Source organism: Papio anubis, chromosome 8 (assembly GCF_008728515.1).
Source record: "Papio anubis isolate 15944 chromosome 8, Panubis1.0, whole genome shotgun sequence".
Lineage (NCBI taxonomy): Eukaryota > Metazoa > Chordata > Mammalia > Primates > Cercopithecidae > Papio > Papio anubis.
Window position 1 is genome coordinate 86,709,999 of NC_044983.1, and position 17,897 is coordinate 86,727,895.

The following is a 17,897-nucleotide window of genomic DNA, read 5'->3' on the forward strand; positions in this document are numbered from 1 at the left end:
ACAATAGAATGAATTACAGGACTTAGAGAAACCATCAGAGAAAACGGAATGAACAGTTTCAGAGACAGGGAAGATCCCCTGTCACAAATATGTGCTCATTGTGATACTTATTTTCTTAGCCCATGAGATGAAATTTCCATTTGTTTATGAGAACTAGTTACTCCTTTCCCAGACTGGGCAGTAGCTGTCTGAATGTTTCTGTATGAATGAAAACTCATCTGCCAGGGAATAAAAATGGCAAGGACCTTTAGCAATGCCCTGTTATGTTTCTGAATTTTGTAGAACTGGCAGTCATCTGATAATGTTGAAAATATATAGCTCTCAAAGAAATAGGGCTGGATTCTCCGAATATGTTTTGCACAACAGATCCCTCTGGCAGTTTTATGATTTTGCACAGCTTGTAGGGAGAGACTGGACTAGCTGGATGTTTCCTGGTTTCATTAGCATAGCCCAGCCCACTTCCAACACACGCCCAGAAGTACCTCATTAACCATTGGGATTGCAGCCAAAAACATAAGACTACAGTGAATATAAGGGGAATTACTGGCGAGAGAGCTGTAGACCAACTTAACACTGAACCCATTACTTTTCCAAGATCAGAAAAAAATATTACATGTACAGGAACTACTTCTTCAGATAAGAATTCAAGGTTTTAATCTATAGTTTTAAAATCTAGAATAATTAGCTGTATCATAAGAAGACAGCTGCATATATTGAAGTGCTTCTGTTAATCTCTCTCTCTCTCTTTTATTTACTTATTTTCTGGGCAGCTTTGACATCGTAAACCACAGACGAATTGGAGCTTGGCATTGAAAGGAGGTGTTCTGCAATGATTTTTTTTCTTGTTTAGAGAAGTTTACTTCTACAAGAAGAAATCTGAAAAATGACAGGAGCAAAGAAGAAAAAGAAAAGCATGCTTTGGGGCAAGATGCATACCCCCCAGTGTGAAGACATTATACAGTGGTGTAGAAGGCGACTGCCCATTTTGGATTGGGCACCACATTACAATCTGAAAGAAAACTTGCTTCCAGACACTGTGTCTGGGATAATGTTGGCAGTTCAACAGGTGACCCAAGGTAATGTATTGCATTTGAATTTCCTGTATTATGCAGAGTAGATGTCACTTTGCTTTCTTGGAATAATAGTATGACCTAGAAAAAACAATTTAGCTAAATAAATGGATATTAACTGTGGGGAAATAAGCATATTGGATATCTTTGGAGAAGTTTTCCTAATTGTCTTTTTTCCTCTGTATTTTGATAGCTATTAAGCATTGAATAAACTTGAATGACATTACATTTTTTCACTGTTAAAATTCATACTGTTTTAGAGTGAAAGATTCATAATTATGGGAGAATCAGTTTTTATAACATGATCTCGTTGATATAGTTTCCTACTTTCACTGAATCAAGCTATAAAATTCTCCTGGCTTGAACACAATCGTTTTGGAACCTAATTAGCAGCACACAATTACCTGTTGTAGCCTTGAGAGATGATATAAACAAGGAACAAAGCTTTCTGTACATAAAGGAGGCTCTCTGCCAAGATTGGTATTTGCAAAGAGAATCCTGTGTGTCCTTAGAGCTTATGTTTTACTGTGTATGCCGATTTACTTCTGTATCACATTACCTACTACATCTATTTCTCAGTAAGAAATTTAAACTGGTGAGAAGTCTGATTTTAACTTTCCCAAAAGCAGACTAAATGATATTCTGGATTTAGGTAGGTGTTTCTATTGGTGAAAGCTACCGACCTAGTGTGCCTGTGTGTGTATTTGTTTGCCTTAAAGATATATCCATTGCAGTTCTTGGCTAATTCAAATAATTTTCTACCTGTAGCAAGGAAAGGAACTAATTTCTGAACCTTGAGAATTTAGAGCAGTTTCCTTGGCATAGACACTGCAGGTTTATATTTCCTTGCAGTTTCACTACCTCCTTGGCTTTAACTATTATTTATATTGTTAAATTATAAGCACTCTTTTAAATAAATTATTCTGTAGCTGGAACAAACTGGTTTATGTATTTGTGATTTTAGTATGATTAGGAATATCTGCACTAGTGACTTTAGGATCCATAATACTGTCATACTTTATGGGATTCCATTTTACTGAATAGTCTTATATTTTTAATGACCATTTCGCCAATAGCAATGCATAGTAATATTTCAGAAAAATGCAAAGTAAATGACAGGTTTGGGCATTTTTGGACTTGCTTTTATTCAGTTTTAAATTCAAAATGAAACACTACCAATGTACTTTGAAAACTTATGTGATGAACTTTTTTTTTTTTAACCAGATAGTTTCAGCATGTTTTAAATTTATTTTGCTTTAATTTAATGTAAAATGAAAAAGAATTATGTTTTTAATAATAATTTTAGTTTTTTACCTTTGGAAAATATCAAGTTAATAAGACAATTTGAGGATAAGATAAAGTTATCTATGGTATATCATTAGCGATATTGTTTATGTAGAAGTTTCAGTAATTAATTATGTGGCTTTTATTTGGGTACAGATTTTGAGGGATTTTGTTTTATGAGTCATGTATTTCACTGGTTATGAAGGGACACATTGGCCAGCCCCAAGACTGATAAGAAGCACAGCACGTACCCAGCCCTAGTGTCTTGGGAAGTTATGAATCTGGCTGCTGGTTCTCTTGGAAGGCTACCAGTGAATGGATAAGACTACACTACAAAAACTTAAACGTTTTTGTTTGTGAAATTTAAGACTAATTATTTTTAAAATGTCTATTCTTTTAAAAACAATTTTCTCAAACTTTTTCATGACCATGTACTATGTATAGAGAGTTAAAAAGTGAAATGCAATAAGCTACCATTTGTTGTAAGAGGCAATGCCCTAAACCCTTGCATATATTATCTCCCTCTATCCTAACAGAATCCCAAGACACAGCAGTCTCCTCTCCATCTTCCACAGGAGAAAATGGAGGCTTAGAAGAGTTAGAAATTTTCCCTGGACCTCATACCTGATAACTAGTGGACTCAGGACTTGATTCCAAAGCCAACACCCTTAACATTTTCACTTTATACTGTACATTGCCAAAATAACCAGACTTTTCATAACACCAATGTTATTAGTAATAGAAGACATTTCTTTAGAAAGGTGTGACTATCCTTCCCTTCAAATCACTTTTGCATTAAGGTTTCATCCCTGCAGTTTTTAGATTCAAAGGCAAAGTGACAGGAAAAATAACTAGAGTGGGATACAGAGTAAGGAAGACATTTAGATATCATTTCCTCTTGTTTGTCTGAATACAAGATTGGCAGTTATTATCAGCTCAATTTTCTAAGGAAAATTAGAAGAAAGAGGAATAATTTTTGTTCTTGCATCATAACACAAACAATAGGATCAAGCACCCTTTTTTTAGCTTTACCGATTTTTGAAGCAGCTGTTCAGTTACTCAGCATAGTTGAATTATATAAAATTGTCCAATTTAATGTTTCTTTTGACCTACGAAGATGGAAGGTTTATGTTTCAATCTAGTAGTTGCTTTTAGTTCTCTCAAGAGTGCACTTAAATTAAGAAGGATAATGGAAATTCATTAGAGTGTTTTCTATATGTCAAATACCAAGAAGCTGTTTTAAATTTATTTTAATAAAGTAAATCTTTACTTTATTAAAGATTTCCTAATTGTTAAATATAGATGCTTTTCTATTATCAGTAGCATTTTCTGTGTTGACTACAGTCTTTCTGAAATCCTTTATTCTCTTGGTTTTTAGACAGCACTCTTGTTTTTCTCCTGCTACCTGTCTGTCCTTCTCTTCTTATGATTCTCTGCAGATGTTCTGCTTCCCACCAAACATTGGTGTCCTGGAGATTCAAACCCTGGCCTTCTCTAAAAGCATAAAAGATGCTAATCACCTATTAATGAAACTTTCTTCTCAACTTGAGATACATATTTATTTATTAATTTTTTAAAACCAGCCAGATTATCAGTAAAATGTGATGTATACACTGCAAGACTACCTTTTCCAGCTTTCTTTGAGGTTAGGTGTTGCCCTGTGATTATATTTTGGCCAAGGGAAAATAAGCAGAAGTATACTTCTTCCAGTCCTAGTCCATAAAAGTAATGTATGATCCTCATGTCCCCTATATGCTGGCAGGTATTAGTGCCCAAGGCAAATTTGAAAGCTATGTATTGGAGGTAGCATTGACTCTATCAGCCTTGGTTCCTGAGTGGCCTTGGAGATGCACGTATTTAAGTATGCCTAACCTAGAATGTTCTAAATGTACTTCAAATGCAGTGTCTTCTAAAACAAACTGAATGAAACCTCCATTTGAAGCAGAACGATAATAATAACAACAGTAGTTTTTAGGCACAGATACAAGCAGTATTGTAAGAACCCTTGACATATATACAAAACTGAAGCTGGGAGAGGACAAACAGCTTGCCTGAAGTCACACAGCAAATGAATGGAAGAGGTAGGATTTGAACTCAAGTAATCTGGCTCCTGAGACTATGCCCTCATCTTTATGCTAAACTTCTTCTCTTAGACAGTCCTGCGCATCATTCTCAACTCTTTCCTCTTTTTGCCACCCTGCCCACTAGCATACGATCAGCTGCCAGCTTCTTTTGTTTCTATCCCCTATCATTTTAACCAAGTAGTCTTGTTTCATGGCCCTGCAGCCGCTGTAATTCTCTGTCTGAACTGTTGAAACCATCATCATCTTGTGGGTCTTCATTCCTTACTCTGTCTCCGCCTGTAGGCCATATTCCATACTGCAGCCAGAATAATCACAAAAATCTGAATGCATTGATCCTGTTCAGAATTGTTTAATGAACCTCTATTTTCTCTAGAGTAAAAGTCCAATTCTTCAGCATGTCCTATTAGATCATTAATAATCTGGGCCTCTTAACACAAAGCTCTACTCAAAGAGATCTCTCCTCTAAGAATCCCTCCCAATCTCCTAGGAAGACATTTGCTTCCCTCCTACCCCCTTTGTACTTTTTACATATCACTTTGATAGGCATTAACATATTGTATTATAATATCTTGTGACAACTCTTTCCACACTAGTCTGTAAGCTCTGGAAACAAGACAATTTCTTAATCTATATATTCTTACCAGCTTGTGTATTGCTTGGCACATAAATGTTTTTTGGAAGAATTAAAACATTCTAGAAGCCACCAATTGTTCCATTGTAGCATGCCATCACTCTAGAGAGGAAACTGAATTTAAACTAATTCTTATGTTTTATTATACAAATAAATGTAATAAAGATACTGATAGTAAAAAAAATACTTTAAAATACAAGTAATTGATTTTTTCCAACTTCTCTTACTTTCTTGAAGTTACAAATTTGCAGGCCTCCTGACAAATCTGGTAAAAGATACGTTTTCTTTGTGCCAAGCAATGTTAATTTTTTCTTCAGCCCACAGTAACAAATATGAATAGTTTATATAAAAGTCCACATGCCCAGCTTCTCTTGAAAAATCTGGGGAGACGTGGCCATACAGGGCCCACATCCCCATGTGGCAAAATCTGCAGGCCCTTAAGAGAGGCTACTCACTTTTGCCACAGCCCCCACTACTCATATGTTCACTGCCACCCTTCCTGCTGGTATGCCCATTACCTATCTAGCTCTATGAATGGCTAAATTTGTTTCCCCTGCCAAGACACTTTCTAACATATTTTGTTGAAATGCCTCTAATTTGCCCTTGAATAAAACCTTTATAGGGAGATGATATAATTTTAACTTCTTCACCTAGAACCACAGAACCTTCAGGTCTGTTAGCCTGGACTCATATATTTCAATATACTTCATTTCTTTATAATGATATGCATTATCTGTTACGATTTTTACAATGCGTTCTGGGAAGGAGTCCAGCACCTTTACTAGACTGCCAAAGGGGTGGTTACCCCTCTCCAGAGTAAATAGATATAATATAGAGATGTATAAAATAACATGTAGATGTATTAATTTCAAAGAAAGAAAGATAAAAGAAACTTCAGGTCCTTCTTTTACTAAGTTCAAGTATTTCCTAAAAACCACTTGTATTCTTAAAAGTATTTTTAACATTTGGCAGTTCTCATTAGTAATATCAGGTAAGAGCCTTTATATTTAGTATCTGCCGTGATGTTCTTTAATTGATATCTTGAAGACCTTCACTGTCAAATATATTTTGTAGATAAGCAAACATTTGTAGAGAATGTCATTGACTTAAAACATGTCACCAACGTGGGTGGCAAGCTAAGCAGTATAAGACTCTGGTTTCTAAAGCATGTAGTGCACATTGCAGCCTGAATGACCACTTGGGGGAAAGAGTTTCTCTGTTTCCAACATGAAAACTCAAGCATTGAGACAGGGTGGAGACCTGAAATGCATGACTTGCCATATAAGAACCTAATCCACTGGCGTGGAATATGAGAATGTTGGCCTTGCATTCCAAGGGATCACCTAGACTTTTTCTTCCCAAACCATGTAACTTTTAAGCTGCCATAGGGTTGCCTGGTGTTCAAACCACAAGGTTTTGGGCTGCAGACAAAGATGGATGTTCCTTATAATTATGCAGAATGTGTGGCATTGCTGGCACCAAACCTTGTGTGTGGAAGCTGAGCTTCATTGCACTCCTGAGGGCAGCTTAGTGACATGCAGAACAATAAGTGGAAATTCCTGAGGCATACTGCATTGCACAGATTAAAGGCTTGTCTAGGAATGTTTCCCTGCATGGTCTCAGCTTTGGGGATACAGAATCCTAGCATTAGCCACGCATCTCTAACTTAGCTCCCTTAATCACTGTATCTTCCTGCTAGTAACTTTTCTCCAGGAGCAATGGCATCCAAATATTCCTAAATGAGTCTGAAGTATATTTTCCTTACCCCATGAAAATACAGAAGAGCTGTGACACATTTCTGTCTTTTCCTTCTCCATTTCCCCTCATCCCATGACCCAATCCCTCACTATAGCTCCAAGCTTCATTTGGTACTTTTGACTCCCTTTTTATTTTTCTTTAATGAAAAACAAGATGGTTTAGATGTTAAAGGACCCTGTACTTATTTATGTACTTATTTATGCTAAGTGCTAGGGAGCACTTAGCATAATGCTCCCTATAACATTTAGAGCTGTCCATATGGACGAACCATGACCTTTAATTTTAGAATGTTGAAAACATGGCAAGATTTGCAACAAAATACATCGGCAGTGAGTGTTAGGATGAGATATGTGGTGTATCTTCTGTTTTTATCTGCTATGAACCATCCCTGCTCTTTTCAGTAACTGTATATCAGATTAGTTTGGGCGAACAACCCCTCTTCCATATTTAGTACAAGTGATTTAGGTGAGGTTCTATTCCTGGCACAGTGGATGGTGTCCAGGCTGATCAGGGGACTGAATGCCTCTACACCAGGATTCTCAAACTGGAGGCCTATTAGAACCACCTTGGGGATTAAAAGAATGCTAATATAAGGGTTCCATCTCTAGCAATGAAACCAGATTTTCTGGAAATTGTGCTTAGGCATTGAGGCATTCTTTCTTCTATTCTTCTTTAAAAATGTTGCGGTTTCTAATGTGAAATAGGTGAGAGCAGGATCTAGCCATAGTTACTGGACCAGGTGAAAGTTTGTGGGCCAAGATGTGATGATTAGCGTAGTTCCATACACCTGGCCAGTGACTGATTCAAGAATAAGGTCTGACCTCTAGGCATAAGGATATGAGTTCACTGTACAAGGGGTAAACTATTTATTATTAAAATGGTAATGGCAATCTAAATGACCTGAGTGGTCAGTCTGGGTCCCAGTACATGTATGAGACCTTTTAGGCGGCCAAAACTTCCTTTGTGCTGAAACTGATGACCGTAGAGATAATGTGCCTCTACAGTTTCCCAGGACCTCCAAAGCCTGAAAATGAAGCCAATCCAGCAAAATGCATAGCAGAGAGAAACCGAGTCCTGATGACAACTACTACAGCCCTGACTCTTCATTTGCATGTGCACTTCTTTCCTTTGCTTATGTAGATTTAAGTTGGGTTTCTTCTAGTCACCTTAATGACACATTTGAGTGCTATTATAGTGTGAATGTGATATATACATTATTTCTAATATTATGAAACCCAGAAAGATAGGTATTATTCTACTTAAGAGCATCTCATGAAAATATGAGCTCTGAACATTAGGTGAATTGGCTCACTTCTAGGACTGCTAAGATGGATTAAAACCTAAAACTGCACTGCTCCATTCCTCATTCTTCACTGGTATCTGTTCCCCAGCTTGCTTCTAGCAAGACAGACATAGCCTGGGTGGGACAGGGGCTGACTCTGAGCCTCCCTTCACATCTACTCCTCAGACTGCCCCTTCCCATGATGACATGTCACCTGCCTTGATAAAATAAAATCCTGGATTTCCCACCAGAAGAGAGCTTTGCTGGTGAGAAGCAATACAATGAGCTATTACTCTTTCACCTGAGGTTCTCTCATGGCCCTCTGCTCCACAGAGTAGCTTAGGAGGAAAGAGGGAGGGGAGACATGCTTTAATACTGGCCTAAGCATCCATGAATAATAGATTTTACCATGTAGCAGAGGTGACACACAGATGAAATGTTTGAATAAAACTTTACTAAAGGCTAGAGAGCAATGAAAAGGGAAAATAACTAGGCTTACTGCCGTCCGCTTGGTTTGATCCCTCTTGTCTCAGCTGTTTCCTCTATCAGAACAGATGGCATCTCTAATGCTTACTACCCCCTGTTCAGAGCACTACTGCGGACATTTAACCTCTCCCTTTCTGAGTCCAAGAGGAAGGTCTGCTTTGGGCTCTCCTAACCATTTTAACATTGGAGATACCTGCACACAGGCAAGACTTGACTCCTATTCATAGCCAGGAGCCTCAGACAGCAGACAGCATAGTTTCTTCTCGTTTAACATCATTTCTCTAAATAAAAAAATTTTTAAAAACCCACATTTTTCCCCTTCATTCTTTGAGCTTAACTGCCTTTTCCTTCTATATAGTTTGTTTTTCATGAGCTAATCCATTTGTTTTTTATTTTAGGTTTGGAGGTACGTGTGAAGGTTTGTTCCATAGATAAACACGTGTCATGGGGGTTTGTTGTACACATTATTACATCACCCAGTGTATTAGTCCATTCTCACGCTGACATAACTGAGAGTGGGTAATTTATTTAAAGAAGAGGTTTGATTGAACAGTTCCACATGGCTGGGAGGCCTCAGGAAACTTACAGTCATAGCGGAAGGCACCTTTTCACAGGGTGGCAGGAGACAGAATGCGTGCAAGCGTGGGAAATGCCAGACACTTATAAAACCATAAGATCTCATGAGACTCACTCATTATCATGAGAACAGCATGGGGGAAGCTGCCCCCATGATTCAATTACCTCCACCTGGTCCCCACTCCACATGCGGATTATGGGGATTACAATTAAGGTGAGATTTTGGGGGGTCACAGAGCCAAGCCATATAACCCAGGTATTAAGCTAATCCATTTTCATGGCTTTACTGCCACGGTTCTACTGGTTAATTGTAGGAATATATTTCCATCTTAACTCTTCCTTCCTAGCTCTAGATATAAATAGCCAGCTGCCTATTGGGCACAATCTCAGTGTCTCCCAGAGACAAATTTTGTAACTGAACACATAATTTTTCCTACCAAAAGTAGTCCTTATCCTCCATTCTTTATTATAATTCAAATCACCCCCCATCTACCCAGTTGTTCATGCCAGAAACCTGGGAGTGATCCTTCTTCCCCTGTACCCTCAACAACTATATTAAATTAACCAAGTTCTGTAAATTCTTCCCTCTTAATGACTGTCTAATACACCTGATGCCCATTGTCCTCATGGCCACTTCCTTGATAATAGTAGATATAACCAACAATTGCTAAATGTTTAAAGTGTGCCATAAACTGTGCTAAGGATTCATTGTCTATTATATCAATTAATCTTCATAATGACCCTAAGAGTTTGATACTGTTATCTGTATTTAACAGATGAAGAAAAGTAGATTAATTTGCTAAGGTAATCCAGTTAGCATAAGGCAGAAGGAGTGTTTAAATGCAGGTCTTTCTGACTCCTAAGCCTGTGCTTCTACCTTAAGAGCCACCAAAATTTACCCTGCTCAGTAGGATGTCTCCCACATACAGTTTTGTCCTTCTGTTATCTATCTTGAACTGGAACAAAACTAAATTTTTAGTTAGATAGTGGAAACCTTGTTTTTAAAATTCCTTCAGCAACACTGCAAATACCTTTTTACCTGCTCTTTCACTCTGTGTTGTTCCCTTGCTTCACATGATCTCCTTGGTCTCTGTTTTCTTACTATCTTTATTCTCATCCCTTTCTATTTCTAGCTCCTTCCTGAAATTCCAAATACTACCCCGGGACTGAAACCACAGGCGTGCATTGATTACCTTCTATAGTATTGGGAATCAATGTTTAAACACCAGAAGACTTAATTTTAAAATTGAAGGCTTTCCCTCCCTTCATTTAAATATAGTCATCTAACCACACAGGTTTCATATTCCCACATGGCAACAATAGGCTGAAGTTGACTTTTGCCTGTACCCTTTATATGGACGTGGACTTTCTAATTTGCCATACCCTTCCACACTCCCGTTGTTTTGTACATCAGCACTGCTTAACACCTGCTGTTTTATTCTGCTCAGCTCTAGAACAGACATTCTCAAACTCAGCTCAAGCACAACTTGAGAAGGATTAGACTTCTGAAAATGCTTTTCAAGGCCTTTCAATTTCTGCATCTCACCTTTCCAGTCATACCTTGTTTAATTTCCCTTCAGCATCATATGTTCTATCTATATTGGACTGCACTTAGTATTCTAAAGGATCATGCTTCTTTGCCTCAGGACATTTGCAGATGCTGTTTCCTCTAAAATGAATAATATTCCCCTGCTTTGTCCCTTTCATCTGATTATAACCTACCATATTTCAGGAATGGGTTTAGTTCAGTAATTCTCAACCATGGCTGCATATTAGAGTCTCTTGTGGCACTGAACAAAAATACTCATGTCTAATCTCCACCCTAGATCAATTAAATCAGAATCTCTGGATAATTTAGGGCTAATAATTTTATGTTCTGTGCCTCAGCTTACTCAACTAATGAAAAAAATAAAAATAAAAATGAGCAGCCAGGGTTGAGAACTACAGGCTTTCAGAAAGCACTGTTGATACCTCTGTTTTGTTTTTCCATGGTACTTATATCCTTAACTAACTTTATAGCATTTGTTTTTGATTCATATTTGATTTAGCACTGTATTAGTCCATTTTGACACTGCTGTAAAGAAATACCCGAGACTGGGTAATTTATAAAGGAAAGAGGTTTAATTGACTCACAGTTCCATATGGCTGGGGAGGCCTTAGGAAACTTACAGTCATGGCAGAAGGAAAAACAAGCACTTTCTCCATAAGGCAGCAGGAGAGAGAAGAGAGCAGGGGAAACTGCTATTTATAAAACCACATGGGACAAACCACCACTGTGATCCAATCTCCTCCCACCATATCCCTCCCTTGACACATGGGGATTATGGAGATTACAATTAGAGATGAGATTTAGGTAGGGACACAGAGCCAAACCATATCAATTGCCTAAGCCATACGTTCCTTGAGGGCAGAGATTATTTACAGTCTAGGAAGACCAATCACCTTGGCTTTAGCACTGAAAGTCCTGAGTTCCAGGAAATATTTTCAGCTCCTATCCCCAGTATTTGGCACAGAGTAAGTACTAAAATATTTGTTGACAGTGAACAATCATAATTGAGATAGATGGATGGGGTTTTCCTATGCCCATGCTCCTTCTGGTGGCTCCTCTCTTCATGGGAACTTTGTCTCTTTCTGTTTCTATTACTTAAGCTCTTAGGTCTGTTGGACTTGGGGTTTCTTGATCATAGTGATTCTTTATGTTCATACTTGTGAGACCTCACCTGTGTAGCAAGTCACAGGAGGAAAGTATGATGTGATTGGCCTCAACCTCTCTAATGATTAGAAATACTGACCTTGGAGTAATAATGGTTGTTTGTGGACCGAAATAATGTGTGTTTACAGAAATTTGTCTTCACATAATTATGGTTGTTGAATATATGTAAATTTACCCCGGGAGACTCACTTGTAATAACATTTAACCCTAATCCCACTGATATTGTAAACTAGACAGCTGGTTATACTGTGGTTTGCTAATAACTATTTGAAGACCACCACAAACCAGTTACCACAGAGAAATAACTTTCATCATTGCCCACACGATTTGGGTTGGATTTTTTATGTGTAATTCTTGGAAGTACTTACCATCACCTAATTATTTTGTTTTTAAGAGTACTAATCCATCTTGCTAGGATTCTTTATTCATTTCTATTCAAAAAATATTTGAAAGAATACAGCCTTTTGCTATGTTCTTGGAAAGCAATAGAGGAGTATAAGACAACAATCCAGCCCACAAGGGGCTTATTATTTTTTCCGTCTTCAGAAATGCATACAAAAGTATATGAGAATATGATCTTGTTATTTTAACCTTGAAGATACCATTCTAGTGTGGGTATTTAAGGGTGGGAACATTTTCTTAATGAAAGTTTGTAGAGTATTGGTTTCAGCCACTTTTTGCCTTGAATAGATTGTATAACCCAGGAAGTCGCCAAAGAATTCTGTGTTTTTATTTAGGAACATGAAGACTAGTACAATCTCATCTACGTAACATAACATGAAATGACTATTTGGTGGTAAAAATTGGATCAACAAACTGGCAGTCTTAAAAAGCTATCAAGGTTTGATTCGCTACGGATATATATTATATGATGTGGAATTTTAAGAAATCGGGTTCTGCTAATCACTCCTTCCCTAGAAAGGATCTCAAGGGAACTGTACACAGAGGTAACATCTAGGGAAGGGCAACCATTGTCCCACTTAATCAGCTGAGTTAGTGTGCAAAGCATAGCTCTAGCAAAGCTGGAGTGGAACAAAGCAGTTTCGACCTGATATCCAGGAGGAGTTTCTTTCTTTCTTTTAAAGCTAAGGTTTGGATACACTTGTGGGGAAAAGAAAGAGAAACTTAGAGCTTACCTTGAGGCAGGCCCTGGTCCTTTTATTATGCCAGTAGCATGGATTAGGAAATAGCAGAAGAGAGTAAAACATACCATTGACATGAACTCCTCCTACCAGGAAATGTATCTTCTTCAGAGTGTTCAACTTTGACCCCTCCACTTAGCAGCATTCCTCTTGGAGGAGTTAGTAGACACAAGAGGTCTGAGAATTTCTGCTCTACAGCTTGAGCTGAGGTTGTGGTACTGTGTCTGGAGATAGCTGGATAGAATCAAGACATTGCCAAAGGTAGGATTTAGGTCCCGTTCGGGGAAGTTAGCTAAGACATATAAACTCAGCCTGGTGAGTGTAAAGTTTAGCACTTGAATGTCAACCAGTAGGACTGGTTGACACAAAAAGTAAAACTGGGGAATCAAGTATCTGACGCTTAGGCAAAATGAAGAAACTAGTCAGGATTAGAACCCAGGGCCAAAGTTCTGGGTAGAAAGGAGTCTGAATTACAGTCTAGGAAGCCAACAGCAATGATAGATCTGTGTTTTCTAATTTTCTACCCAGTGTCTGAGCAGTCTCCAGATTTTGGTGGGTAAACCTGAGCCCATGGAAGACAGTGAGAAGATGCACCTGGCTGACAAGAGAAGTAAGGGAAGAAGGCATCAGCCAGCAGCTGTCATGGAAGGTCATGTGTTGGTTTCCCCTGTCCTCGCATTAGAATATCAGGTTGGCCTCTTGGCCTCTTGTGGACTATTGTAGACCCACAAGAATAGGAGTTATTTGACTCTTTTTTCTCCAGAATATGGAGGGTCAAGTGATTAGCACAATCTCAGCTCTTTATGCTCTTTAGTTTTGAAGAGGGAGTTTTATTGATATTGACTTTAAGAATTACCTCATTATTAAAATTTTATAGACTATAAAATGTTTGATACTTTGATAATGCACTCATAAATCTTGAAGGTTATTGAATAAAGTGCTTAATATAAATATTTAAACAATTATTAATATAAAACCAATATTTTAACATTTAATAAGTAAACCGTTATTTAGGATAATTCTGAATAATTGTTAATAATGTAACCATGTGCCACTATGCATAAATCTTACTTTGTGCGCTGTGAATCTCTTTAACTTACAAACATTATCTGTACTCAAACCGATTCTATGTCAAGTTTTTTCAGTTGCAACACAGTAATCAATAGTAATTTTAGGACTACAATTTTACGGAAAGGAAATTGGCTCTGAAAAGTAATTCTCTGGTCCCAATTAGATTCATAATATATGCTTCTCAGCTAAAAGTTATTTCAGTTCTGCAAGTCTCTGAAGTAAAAACTGAACTATAAAGGGACAACCATCAGGCAGATATGGATGATATTGGAAGGCAGATATTGGAAATCTGTTATAATGGTTTCTTTTTTGTACTCATCATTTTTGCTGCTTTGACTATTTATGACCATGCTGCCTTGACTTTATAGCCTTGGTTCTTTATATTAATCATAGATACAAGCACTTGCAACATTGTATCATTTAATTAAACAAACTGAATAGGAGATTTCAGTTTATCTCTTATTTTAAAAGAGAATCCTTCTTGACTGAAAGCAACTGTAAGTGCAAATTTCTCCCTTTACTATGGCATTTAAATCTTGAAGATGCCATCTTAAGAGGATGATAATTATATCCAAACCTATACAAATGCTGACATTTATTTAACTCTTTCTTTGTGCCTGCCCTGTGTTGGGCCATAAGCTCCCTTTCTTCTGGGCTTTGCCTGGAATATTCTCTTAGTTCCCTTCTTTTCTTCCTATCACCTTTGCAGGGTTCCTCCTCCAAGACTTAAATAACACTACTGTAATCCTTCTGAAATGGGTTAAGTCTCTTATGTGATCCTGTAACTTCCAATACTTCTTTCTTTCTAAAAACTTCATATGTAAATATTTATTTACTCTGGGTATTTCCTGTTAAACTCTGAGATCTGTAGGTGCAGGGATAGTATCATGTCTACTTCATTTATCACTTAATTTCTTGTGACTAGTTAAGTGATTAGCACAAAGGAGTTGTTCAGTAAATATTAGTTGAATAAAAAATCATATTAATAGGGATTATCTTTCCTTTTTTTTTTTAACAGTAGAAAACTGAAGTTCAGAGAGGTTAAATAACTTGTATAAAGTCTCAGCCAAAAAGAGATGAAATTGAGATCCAAATCCATGTTGCTCTGCTTTCCTAAATGTTACTACCCCTAGGGCTGGTCCAGAGGACAGCTAGTTAGTGCCAGATGCATTGGGCTTTGTGCTGCAAAACCAAGTAAAATAACATATGGGAATCCACTTATCACAGGAAAAGTTCCTGCCTGCTGAGACTCATGCATCTACAGCTTTCCCTGGAATTGAAACACATGTCTCCAACAAGCTCAAGCAAACTAATTCTAACATTGTCCCCCAGAAGCACCAGGAGAAAAATCAGAATCATTTAACTGAAGCACTCCTAAATGTCACATACAAGGAGGGAAGCTATGGTGTCAGCACAGATGTATCCCTGGACAGGCAATGGCCCTACCAGCCTGACACTTTAAAACAAAATAGGAACTTCATGGGAACCTGCAGAATAGAAGCTAGGGAAAAAGAATAAACCTGGAAAACCAAAATGCTGCTCAACCCACTCCTTATACCTGAGCCTCCTGGAAGATCACCACACTAGATTTGCCTCCAATCTCTCTCCAGTGCTCCCCATGATGTTGTTTCTATTGTTGATATCTCTCTATTATAGGCTACTTATTCTCCCACACTAGCCCACTATTGGATTCAGACACTTCCAAATTGCTTCTTTAAGAGTATTTGCTTTCATGGTTTCCCAAACCTCATTAAGTACTGTATATCTGTTCAGGAGGTTACTTTCCAAATTTTTTTTTGTTTATAATTGACACGTAATTGTACATGTTTATGCAGTACAGTGTGATGTTTTAATATATATAAACCCTGTATAATGATCAAATCAAGGTAGTTATCACATCTATCACTTCAGATCTTTATCATTTCTTTGTGGTAATAAATTTCAGAATCTTCTTTTCTAGCTATCTTGAAATATACAATACATTTTATTAGCTGCATGCTACTATGTAATTGAGCATCAAAATTTATTCTCCTATCTAACTGTAACTTTGTGCCCATTGACTAATTTCTCCCCACTTCCTCTCCCCCATCCCCTCCATGGCCTCTGGTAGCCACTATTTTGCTCTCTACTTCTATGAGATAAACCTTTTTAGATTCCACATGCAAGTGAGATTATGTGGTATTTTGTCTTTCTGTGTCTAGCTTATTTTACTTAACGTAATGTCCTCCAGGTTCATCCGTGTCTGTACAAATGACAGAATTTTATTCTATTTTTATAGCTGAATAATTCTCCATGGTTTATACTGCAGTTTCTTTATTCATTTGTCTGTTGATAAATACTTAGGTTGATTTCATCTCTTGGCTATTGTGGATGGTCCTACAATAAACATGGGAATGCAGATCTCTCTTCAACGTACTGCTTTCAATTCCTTTGAATATATACCCAGTAGTGGAATTGGTGGATCATATGGTAGTTCTATTTTTAATTTTCTGAGGAAGCTCCAAACAATTTTCCATAATGGCTATGCTGATTTACATTCCCTCCAACAGTATATAAGAATTCCCCTCTTTCTGCATCCCCACTAGCATTTGTTATTGATTTATTTTTTGTCTTTTTGATCATAGCCATTCTAATTCGGGTGAGGTGCATCATTGTGGTTTTGATTTGCATTTCCTTGAATATCACTGATGTTGAGCATTTTGTCATATACCTGCTGACCATTTGTATGTCTTTGAAAAAATGTTTATTTAGTGGTTTTTTTTTTTTTTTTGCCTATTTCTTGATTGGATTGTTTGGATTTTCTGTGTGTGTGTGTGTGTGCGCGCGCACGCGCTTTTCCAGTTTTTTTGGGTTTTGCTATTGAGTTGTTTGAGTTCCTTTTATATTCTGAATATTAACTGCTAGTTAGATGCATAGTTTGCAAATTCTCCCATTATGTAGGTTGTCTCTTCACTCTGCTGGTTGTTTCCTTTGCTATGTAGAAGCCCTTTCATTTGATATAATCCCATTAATCTATTTTTGCTTTTGTTGCCTGTGATTTTGAGATCCTATCCAAAAAATCCTTGCTCAGACCAATGTCCTGAAGCATTTTATTTATAATTTTTTTAGTGGCTACATAGTTTTGGGTGTTACATTTAAGTGGTTAATTCATTTTAAGTTGATTTTTGTATATCATGTTGTTTTGGTTAGTATGGCTCTGTAGTATATTTTGAAGTTAGGTAGTGTGATGACTCCAGCTTTGTTCTTTTTGCTCAAGATTGCTTTGGCTATTCAAGATCTTTTATGATTCCATACACATTTTAGGCTTTTTTTCTATTTATGTGAAGAATGTCATTGATATTTTGATAGGGATTGCATTTAATCTGTAGATATCTTTGGATAGTATGGACATTTTAATGATATTAGTTATTCCAATTTATGAACATGGGGTGCCTTTTATTTGTGTCTTCTTCAATTTATTTAATCTATGTTTTATAGTTTTTATTGTAGAGATCTTTCACATCCTTGGTTATATTTATTCCTAGGTATTTTATTTTATTTTTGTAGCTATTGTAAATGAGATTGCCTTCTTGAATTCTTTTTTGTATAATTCATTTGTAGCATACAAAATGCTTTTGCTTTTTTTATTGATGTATATTGATTTTGTATCCTAAAACTTCACTGAATTCATTTATTAGTTCTAACAATTTTTTGGTGGAGACTTTAGGACTTTCTAGATATATGATCATGTCGTGTGCAAATAGCGGCAATTTGACTTCCTCCTTTCCAATTTCAATGCCCTTTATTTCTTTCTCTTGCCT

The 17,897-nt window shown here is 37.1% G+C and overlaps 1 protein-coding gene across 4 annotated transcripts in view; it reads left to right on the forward strand.

Moving 5' to 3' along the window:
* The first annotated feature begins 496 nt into the window (after positions 1–496).
* The window catches only part of SLC26A7 (solute carrier family 26 member 7), a 150,609-nt gene continuing 133,208 nt past the window's right edge, over positions 497–17,897 (forward strand). For 3 of the 4 annotated variants that reach the window (XM_017962164.3, XM_031669668.1, XM_031669666.1), the window contains exons 1-2: positions 497–649; positions 771–1,076. In XM_017962164.3, the coding sequence (XP_017817653.2) occupies positions 884–1,076 (193 nt within the window). In that variant the 5' untranslated portion in view covers positions 497–649; positions 771–883. Of the gene's footprint in view, positions 650–770; positions 1,077–1,298; positions 1,723–17,897 lie in introns of those variants that run through there. The other variant, XM_031669667.1, reaches the window with a different exon arrangement.